The sequence below is a fragment of the Podarcis erhardii genome (genome assembly GCF_964252035.2).
Source record: "Podarcis erhardii genome assembly, chromosome: 6".
In the NCBI taxonomy this organism is placed as follows: domain Eukaryota; kingdom Metazoa; phylum Chordata; class Lepidosauria; order Squamata; family Lacertidae; genus Podarcis; species Podarcis erhardii.
The window spans coordinates 63,843,349-63,854,035 of NC_138510.1; the positions used below are offsets into that span (position 1 = coordinate 63,843,349).

The 10,687-nt window shown below is 42.0% G+C and overlaps 1 protein-coding gene across 1 annotated transcript in view; it reads left to right on the plus strand.

Annotated features, from left to right (window-relative positions):
- The window catches only part of IL23R (interleukin 23 receptor), a 34,110-nt gene that overhangs the window by 8,350 nt on the left and 15,073 nt on the right, over positions 1 to 10,687 (plus strand). The window contains exons 5-9 of the mRNA XM_081867178.1: positions 1,433 to 1,596; positions 3,166 to 3,305; positions 4,803 to 4,962; positions 9,324 to 9,406; positions 9,977 to 10,193. Coding sequence (XP_081723304.1) covers positions 1,433 to 1,596; positions 3,166 to 3,305; positions 4,803 to 4,962; positions 9,324 to 9,406; positions 9,977 to 10,193 — 764 coding nt within the window. The remainder of the gene's footprint in view (positions 1 to 1,432; positions 1,597 to 3,165; positions 3,306 to 4,802; positions 4,963 to 9,323; positions 9,407 to 9,976; positions 10,194 to 10,687) is intronic.

Consider the following 10,687-nt stretch of genomic DNA (forward strand, 5'->3'; position numbering starts at 1 on the left):
CCCTGTTCTTTTTTAAAGTACATACAAAACATTGTTGGGAAGCTATGTGAGAAGAATTTGCAGGTAATGTCAAGCTTGCTCCTAAAACTAGGTTAACTGTGAGTTCAACCAAAGATTAAGACATGACAAAGCTGCAACTGACATTGTGGTCTGACTATGTGGACTAAACCTGTGGTGAGAGACAACTCACAAACCAGTGACGATCGTGCATGTGGTGTAGTGCTGATGACTGAAAAAAAGCCGGTGTCCTACTTACATTTTCAGGGAGTGGGGGCGGGGGGGGGGGCGAGCGCAGGTCACCAGAGGTGTCCTTTTGGTGGTAGTCATGATTCACCTCTTATATCAGAGTTCCACGCTCAGCAGAAGCGGCAAACATGCTTCAATCTGCAGTCTAGCAGCATGTGCTTTGGCTGAAATTAGTTTCAAGCAGCCAAGGATGGTTGGAGCTTGTATAACACTTGAACAGCAGGTCCACAGTCTGCGATGAAAATGCACTTTCAACATGAGTTTCAAAAATAATTTGCGATATGCGATGGCCCAGGGTGGTTCCAACTCAAACCCAGTATGTGGGGTGGAGTGTCAAAAGTCCCCAAAACTCTCTTAAAATAGCTTCTCCCAGTCTGTTTTTGTATTACTATTTTTTTGCAAATATACCGTAAACATTATGGCAGCAAATAGGCATGACCCAGACACAGTAAAAAAACAACAACAAAACTCTTGTTCTGCTCACTTCATTCAGGGGATAAATTTGCTTTGGGCCAAATGGCATGTTACATGGCAGGTCAGTCATCATCTAATTATGGATGAGTGTGATGACCTGGTGTAGATACTGAGATATGAGTAGGAGAGATGGGTGGGCAGTCCTTACCCTGCTCTGTCTCACTGGATATTTGGTGCAGCACAGACCTTGGCTAGAGGGCCAGGGAAGTGGGTTTGCTGCTGTTCACAATTTGTTCTCCCTCACTGGGAAATCTCTGCCTTGGGCAGCATCTGAAGTTGCGTTTTAAGAGACAGGGATATTGTTGGTATGCTGTCCACCCAGCTGCGCAACATTCTTCCTGACCAACCTGGCTAAGGTCATCTTGAGAATGGTATTGGTGGATCCCAGACAGTAATTCTGGGTGACTTCAGCATCCATGGCGAAGTTGCCATTGGCCTCACCGTTTAATCACAGAAAGGAAGAGGCAAGGGGCCACATGCCTCTAAAACAATGTTAGAACAATACCTACTTCTTATTAATAATATTTTGTTGCTTTTTGTTTTTTTATCTACTTTTATATGTTTAAATATTTTAGTATGGTTAACAAGGCTTTTAGGCCTTTTGGCTAAGATCAAGTATAATGCAATCTTCTTTTTCAAAAGCAGCTACTTTAGATTTTTAGTTTACAGTTACAGGAGAGTAATATGCTTCTTGACTGTTTGATCTTTATAGTTTTCAGGGAGAAGAAAATAAAACATTTCCGGCAAACAATGCTTCAGGTACCATCCCTCTGAATCAAATGGGGAAAAACAAAACATTTTATGTTGGGGTCTACGCTGAAAATCACTTAGGAACAAACAACTCAGAAGAACTGTATGTTCACCTTGATGATCTAGGTAGTGTGCAGTAATTTCTAAACTTTATTTTTTAAAAGCTGGTTTTGTTTTTAGTCTAGTATATGACTAAATTTATAAGATTAAGGTCATGATGGAAGATTCGAGAATAGAGTGGCTGGGGAAACCCAGACAGATGGGAGGAGTATAAATAATAATAAAATAATAATAGTAATAATAATAATAATTACCTACAAGATGCTCCAACCTATTAATGCCTCCTAATAGGAATATTGGTAGCCAGCCATGCCCACCTACAGCAGACAAGTCTACACAGCCCCAAATTTCTCCTATTCCCCTCACCATCTGTCAACATTCTGCAGCTATTGAGCCTGCTGAGTACCCACTGGTCTATTTTTGTTGAGATTTGTCCCCTTAGTTTATTCTGTACTGCTGCAAACCTCTTGTTTTTACAGAGGCCCTCAGCACCTGAGTTTGCTATTAAAAGGAATGATACTTCTAATGGTTCACAGATACTTGGTGTATATTTATACACATGATCTTAGGTCCAATCTTTGCTCTGTGGATTCTTCTGTCCTGAGAGCTGAAGAGGTTCTTCCATGAGTGCCTCTTCCTTCTTGTGGGTGCAGGTTTCAACATGCCGTTGCTATAATTTGAAAGAGGCAGTAGTTTTATGGCTATAGTGCTTTGCTCAACTACTGGAGACTGCATGATTGATGCCTTGTCTACATTAGGAGTGTGCTCAGATAACAGCTATGCATACTATAAAAGAGGAAGTACAGGAAACAGAATTGCATATAGCCTGAAGTTACATTGGGTTTTGTGCAGCACACACCTTCCGCAATTCCAAACCCAACCACCCTAATTTCTTAATCTGCTGTTTATCCTATTGGGGATCAGAATAGCACTAAGAGATTGTTTCACTCACTGCTGAGCTGAAACAGATTAAACCAGGACCTGGCCTTCAGAATTCATACTGAGAATGTTTAGAAATTAGTTGTCCCATTTAATTCATCCAGAGCTATTTGGCTTGCTAGCTGGGTTCTGTGCTGCACCTGTCCTATGCATGTGGCAGACAGTGATCTTGGCTTGTGGTCCAATACTTAAATGCTTGAGGTAAAAAAAAGCTAGAATCAACTACACATAGAGCAACATCTTCTTTGGCGATCACTCGTAGCCGAGTAAGATTGTCTTCCATAAACACGGTTTTAACAATGAGTCCGTAAGTGACTGTGGAGGCCAATTCTGGATCCACACAGGGGACATTGGTTCCCGGGTGGAAGTTGATCACGGTGTAGATTTGCCAAGCGTGCCTTCCTCTTAGCACGTTTCTCCCTTGCGTTCTGAGTTCGAGTGTCTTCAAAGTCCATGACACCTTTGGTAAAGGCTGTTCCATACATCCCAGTTAGCCACTAGGACATAATTCCTCTGAGTTGGTTAAACTGGCCTTCTGAAATGTACTCCTTTTGCCTTTCCTCCAGTTGCTCCCTGACCTTGTTTGCAGACGACCTTGGTTTTAATTCTTGAAATGAAAGGCAATATAGTAGTAGTAGTAGTAGTAGTAGTAGTAGTAGTAGTAGACTGGAATTAACATTTTTTTATCTCTTTTAGTGGTACCAGCTACACCCATTATTATCCGGATTGTAGACTCTACGTTATTTAAGACTACAATACATTGGGAAAAGCAAACTGCAATCAATGAAACTTATTGTGAAGAACGATACAAGGAGAAGACAGGCGAAACTTGGCATGTGAGGCAACCCATTCTGGGTTTTGTATGTACCATAAGCAGTGGTTTGGCTGCCTCTTTTCATTGATTTTGGTGCTAAACCTTCCATACACAACTTTATATAGTAGTAAGATTTCAATAGCTTCCTAGGCAGTCTTACAAATACAAGAGTTTTACAAAGACATTGATGTGAAATGTTCCCTGCTCCTAGGATGCGTATGTTGCATATATTCATATACCTTCTGCGTTTTGGTGAAACTGATTTTTTTATTTCTTATTGTACCCTTTTAATAGACAAATAGTATGTGTCCCTGACAGTTTACCCTGATGGAGTGTGGCCCTCAGCAGGAAAAAGTTTCCTCACCTCTATTTTATGAAATAAACTTGCATCCAACAAAGACTTAGAGCCCATCTGTAGTACACTGTCTTTGGATGTTTATTATTAGTGTAAGGATTGATGTCACTGACTTATGGATACACAACTATATGTATACAGGGCCAGCTCTCCTGTATGTATACGGGGGGGATATATTAGTATACATAAAAAGTTCACACATAATATTTTGTACCTACATGAAGAAAACATGCTACCTGGGATAGTATAGAGCAGCCTTCCCAGATGTTAGGTCCCTAGATACTATTGCACTACAGCTCCCTTCATTCCTAGCCAGCATGACCAGTTGCCAGGGATGATGGGAGTTTTAGTGCACAAACATCTGGGACTACAGTTGTTGGTATAGTGGCTAAAAGACCGAGCATAGTTGCTAAAAGGATGAACATAACCAGACAGTCCTAGTTTGAATCTGACTTTGTGCCATGAGCTCACAAGGTAGCCTTAGGCAAGCCACTCTTCAGCCTAAGTCCCCTCATCTGCTACATGGGAGATAAGAGTGATTTGGCTTACAGGTGTAATTTTATATTGCTTGTGAAGCACTTTGAACACTTGAAAGTACTATGTTGTTGTTTATACTAGGAATAGCAATACAGAAAGGAACACACACTTATTTGAGCTTGTTATCATGAGCATACAATTCATACTAACAATTTAAGTTGTAGGTATCTCTCTTCTACCTCATGTAAAGTAACTGAGTGAATCAGACTACACCCAGCATAATTCACTCTAATAGTGGTATCCCATCCACTGAAATAGAAGAGAGATTCCTTTGGTACAATTTTACTTATATTTAATTGTGAGTGGTCTGAACAGTCCTCATGCAATAAGATAGGTTAATCCAGACCAGTGTCTCCCATTTTTTTTATATAACAGAGGAACACTACCTTTCTGAACTGAAATTGAAAAAGGATGTTCAACAACAAAAACAAAAAGAAACTGAAGATACGCCTCACCTTTATAAATATACAGAGATCCATGACTTTGGGCTCACAAGAGCAAATGCTTTGAAAACATTTTTTTATCTTGACACACCAGAACTTTTTTTTTATGCCGGTGATTTTGTAATCTCTGATCTAGACAGTGGATAGAACAATACATAATTGTCCTGTCGCTTTTCCATTTTAGGTTAGAAAATGGAATGCTGACTTTAAAAGGGAACATCAAACTGAGTACAATTTAGATGCATACATGGAGTATGAGTTTCAAGTTAGATGCAAACTAACTCATGCCCAAAGCTTTTGGAGCAAATGGAGCGAATCTGCAGTGCATATGACTCCTGAGGCAGGTGAGTTTCACTGCTCTCTCTTCCCTGACCTCCGAGTCCTTTTTTCAGCTGTACAGAGAGGATTGTAACAGGAATGCTTCAAGGGATTTAAGCTGCAACAAGCCAACCAAGCATAACATTCTGAGCACATTTTCAGCACCAAGTGTGCAAAGGAAGCTGTACCTTAATCAGCTCAGGAACTGGAATACCTGATTATATCTTTGGTTGCGCTCTTATTTCCTGTGTTGTCTTCTACAGATTGTATCACTTTGGTAGCAAATATTACCTCATTGTGGTGTTATGAATCTTAAAAGTCCATGGAAAAATCCCCTGATAAGAGAGAGAGTATATACCCTATTTCAGTTTCAGTTGCACAATACAGTGTGAGCTGGAAATTCATTCATAAATCGAAAAGTGAAATGATTGTGCCTATCCTGTCTCTACAGCAGAGGAGTCAACAACAACCTTTCCCCCTCCTTTGAAGTTCTGTATGCAAATAAAAGTAAATTCCAGCACAATCCTATGCATCTTCACTAAGAAGTAAGTCCCATTGAGTTCAGTGAGGCATTAGGAGTGGGAAAGCCTCCTTAGACATTATAGAGAATCATAGAATTGTCGAGTTGGAAGGGACCCTGAGAGTTATCTCATCCAACCCCCTGCAACGCAGGAGTTTCAATTAAAGTATCCATGACCTATGGCCATCCAATCTCCGCTCAAAAACCACCAAGAAAGGAGAGTCCACCACCTATCATGGGCGTCAGTTCCACTGCCAAACAGTTTTTACTGTCAAAAAGTTATTCCTGATGTTTAGTCAATCTCCTTTCTTGTAACTTGAAGCCATTGGTTTGGCTCCTACCCTCTGGAGCAGGAGAAAACAAGCTTGCTCCATCTTCCATGTGATGGCCCTAGCTATTTGAAGATGACTATCATATCTCCTCTCACTCTCCTCTTTACCAGGCTAAACATACTCAGTTCCCCCAAATTGTTCCTCATAAGGCAAGTAGCCTTATGTAACCAGAAGTGGATTTTGTGTGTGGATGGACTATGAGCTTAGTTCTGGTACTTAAAACAAATTCCTACATCCAGAACTGTTTAGTTCTATGTCTTTTTTGCACTGACCTCTGGCAGATCTTAGGGTTCTGATCTTTTGTGAAAAGAAACAAAAGTAGATTTTGCAAGCCTGAAATCTGCTCATCCTAAGGGAGCTGTAAGGCCAGCAAGGCAGGCAAACAAACTTCCCATAGTGATGTGTGTACTATCTTCTATATGAAGCTCCATATTCAACACAGTAATTTAGAAGTTCAGATATTTATTAATGAGTAAGTACACACACAATGTGTACAACATCTGTCAATTGGACTCCACTCTTTCTATCAAAGCTGACTACCCGATTTCGTGTGTGTGTTTTACAGCATCTTAAACTAAGCAGGCTATAAAAAAAAGAAGTTAAACAAATCTACTAGGCCAGGCCGAAATTGCTCTAAGCAGGCTCCCTCTAAGGGGCATGAGAGTTGCAGGGTGGGCAGCAGCACTAGGCTTTGCTTTGCCTCCACCTGCAGCAACAGTGGCAGCCTCAGAGGGCAGGGGAAGGCCACAACCAAGGATGGCTGACAACAGAAGGTGAAACTCTGAGCCACACAGCCTCATTTGCCTAATGTGCCGCTGCAGTGCTCTTAGGCATGGGAAGGCAAACTAAGGCCCGGGGGCCGGATCCGGCTCAATCACCTTCTGAATCCGGCCCACGAACGGTCCGGGAATCAGCGTGTTTTTACATGAGTAGAATGTGTGCTTTTATTTAAAATGCATCTCTGGGTTATTTGGGGGGCATAGCAATTTGTTCATTCCCCCCCCAAAAAATATAGTCTGGCCCCCCCACAAGGTCTGAGGGACAGTGGACCAGCCCCCTGCTGAAAAAGTTTGCTGACCCCTGCTCTTAGACCTCTAGGAGCCTTTATCACAATACAGTGGTACCTCGGGTTACATATGCTTCAGGTTACAGACTCTGCTAACCCAGAAATAGTAACTCGGGTTAAGAACTTTGCTTCAGGATGAGAACAGAAATCATGTTCCGGTGGTGCGGCAGCAGCAGGAGGCCCCATTAGCTAAAGTGGTGCTTCAGGTTAAGAACAGTTTCAGATTAAGAACGGACCTCCGGAACGAATTAAGTACTTAACCTGAGGTAATACTGTAAGCTGTTTTAGTAGAAATAGTAGTAGTGACCCCTGCTGGCAAAACAAATGAATAGTACAAAGAACTTACCAAGTGCTTCATCCATTTTTGAGGGGGAAATGGCTGGCTTTCAGGAATAAGCCTCCTGTTTTTACTACCTCTTGCTGCACCTTTAATACATGGCAGGGAGGCATGCATCAGCTAAAGCCGTTCTCCTCACTCCCCTAGAGAAAAGCTGCACCTCTTGAATTTGTTAGCTGTTAAAATTCTTGGAATTCAGCACAACCTATTTCTGTTTCAGCCAAAACTTGTGGGCATAGTCTGCCAATTAGCGATTACTTGTTGTTTTGTCAAATAATCAATTAGCCACCATATTGTTGCCTGAATCGGGGCTGACCCAAGATGCTTTGCTACCTGAAGCTCAGTTGCATCATTAAGTAGGCAGAGTGAGACTACCTCATTGCAGCTGGCTTTGTGTGCCATGAAAAGGCAGCAGTGGATTTTCATTTTATTTTTTTACTGCCTGGTAGGTGGGAGAGGTGCTTGAGGAATTTTCTGCCTCAGGCACCAGAAAACTTAGCTGGCTTTGGGGACTTTCTGGAGGTGACCAACAATTAGTGCCCAAATACTCGAAGTCAAGGCGTGTTTTATCTAATTGTGGTCTTGTTATTCTAGTAGATGAGGCAAATGATCTCACATGTCTCTCTTCCTACCTGGCACAGTCATAATAAATTTAATAACAAGCAATATCCTGCTCTTTCAGAACACCTAAAAATTGACTGCCTCAGGTGGCTGCCTCACTATGCCTAATGATTAGGGTCAGCCTGGCCTGAGGAAGTGAGGAGTTCAAAAGCCTAACTCACTAAGAAACAAAGCTGTATTCTTGGGAAATACTGTAATGTGGCCTAGCAGTAGAGACCACTAGTAATCCTGAATTCTGGATAAGAGCCTGATAATGCCCCATTGGAAGCAGACTCATAGACAGGGTTATGGGCAGAGGCATAACTAGGCTCCCTTGCGCCCTTGGCAAGGAGATGTTGATTGCCCAGGGCAGCAAAGGAGTGGCCCTGGGAGCATGCGGGAAGGCAGGCAAGCTCCTAGCCACTTCAAGCCTGAGTGGAGATGTGCAACTTTTGCACATACACCCTGTCCCTACACCCTTGGCAAGGGCCAACCTTGTCAGCCGTACCCACCTCCAGGTACACACCTGTTTATGGGCTAAGCACCTTACAAGTCATTGTCAGCTCAGACAAGGGAACTTTCACAAAAAGTGGCCTATGGCTGGTATATTACCTTGAGACAGGTCTTTCATATGTGACTGAAATGCCCTTAAATTGCAGATTTTGGTGGGGCAGTCTTTAGTGAGATTTCTTTAGTAACAAAATAGACCATCACTCCTTCCCCATACCTGATTCTAATAAATCTACATATAGATGTGGATAGAGATAAAAAAATAAAGAACACATTTGCACCTACTAGTGGCAGCAATAAGAGCTGATTCTAATGTATTTAAATATTCTTTCTTGTTAGTTTTTATGTTTTTAAAGGTAAAGGTAAAGGGACCCCTGACCATTAGGTCCAGTCGTGGCTGACTCTGGGGTTGCACGCTTATCTCGCTTTACTGGCCGAGGGAGCCAGCGTACAGCTTCCGGGTCATGTGGCCAGCATGACTGAGCCGCTTCTGGCGAACCAGAGCACCGCACGGAAACGCTGTTTACCTTCCCGCCGGAAGGTGCTCTTTTATATGACGTCCTTTTGAACTGCTAGGTTGGCAGGAGCAGGGACCAAGCAACGGGAGCTCACCCCGTCGCGGGATTCAAACCGCCGACCTTCTGATCGGCAAATCCTAGGCTCTGTGGTTAAACCCTTTTTATGTTTTTAGCTCTGTACTATTTGATTTTTCTTTTCTTAGCAGAGCCTGTGCTTTTCTGCCAAATAGGATGGTCTAGTGGCAACCTCTAGTCTTTATTTCCCACGCTGCTGTAGATCACCATACACACAGAAAACACCTCATTAGCTCCAAATGTTCACAGTTAGGATTTTGCAATAGATGCCTTTGCTCTTTTATATATATGGAAGACCAAAACAACAAATAACAGACCAAGCCAGACTTTTTACCATGATTTAAATTGAAAGTCAGTGGGCAAAAAAACCCCTCATATTCAGATTTATTAATTATTATTATTTTTTGCATTTTGTTTGTTTATCTGCAGAACCTTCTTCTATACTCGATGTGTGGAGGTTTCTGGGGCCAACGTACCCGAATGGTAGCCAAGAGGTGGTCATCTTAATCAAGGTGATATTTTCCTCCTTTCCAGACTGAACACATTGCAGGTTAAGGGAGTCCAGGGTGGTTTTATTTTCACAAGGTCTAGAATTCAGAAAGGTATTAAAAATATAAGGCAGTTTCTTCAGTTGGGGCCAATACTGGGAAGAATCTATCATGGGGTTGTATTTTGACTCAATAACATCACTCTAAAGGCTAGGAAAAAATACACAACTGCATACAGTAAACATTAGAAATGCCACTTTCTTACTTGATTCTAAGAATTTATTTAAATAAGGAAAAACAGCTGGGGAGGGGACAACTTGGAGAGGTGAAGCAGCAGGGAAAGAGTTAAGTAACCCTTCCCCGGCTGCTTTCCCACACTCCTGGTGACTACAAACAGTGAGGCTCTTCTTTGCAGTGGCTTCTGTTGCAGTGGTTGGCAAGCAGCTAAGGAAATGCAGGTTTAATCACATTTTCCCCTTAGCTGCTGTGCATGTGAAACTGCATGAACCCCCCCCCCAAAAAAAACCCCACAATGCAGCTTTCTAAAGGCAATTATCTTCCTTTCTCCTCCTTCTCTTCCTTCCCACATCCCAGCCATTTTTTCCTAAGGAGAGCAGAGGAAGAATTTTGGGCTACAGGGTGTTCTATGAAAACCAAGGAGAAATTGTGGATTTATGTAAAATGACAGAAACAAAATGCCAGGTTTTGGTTCCCCCAGCAGTTACCACTCTCCATGTGACAGCACATAATTCAAAAGGAAGTTCCAAACCTGCGAATATTACAGTGAACCAACCTCCCCATAGTTTCCATGGTAAGATACTGTACTTAAAAACTTTTGAGAAATGGATAATGCATTGTTAAATTGTGTCAGAAAAGAAACTGACCCTATGATTTCCCAACATTCAGACCCCCACCAACTGTAAGCATAATGTATTAACGCACAAACAGGACTACTTTCATCCATTACTACAATCCCAGTTTTGGAGATGCCAAACCAGATAAGTATTCCATTTCAGCAAAAGTATGAAAGATAAAGCAAAAAGCTGACATCTAAAAATATCAAATTCCATTTTAAAATTATGTCTTAGCCATCATGACTTTTAAAAACAACAACTGAGGACATTATGGGAATGACTGCTATCAAGTTTAAAATGAGTTGGAATTCATAAAGGACTTGATTCCTGGTGTGCTGTGCAAAAGAGGGGGTTTCAGCAGATACAGCTATAGGTAGGGGTGGACTTTGGTACTATGGCGCCCTGAGCTAGGCCAAAAGTTGATGCCTCTCCACAGCCCTCAGGACATGCT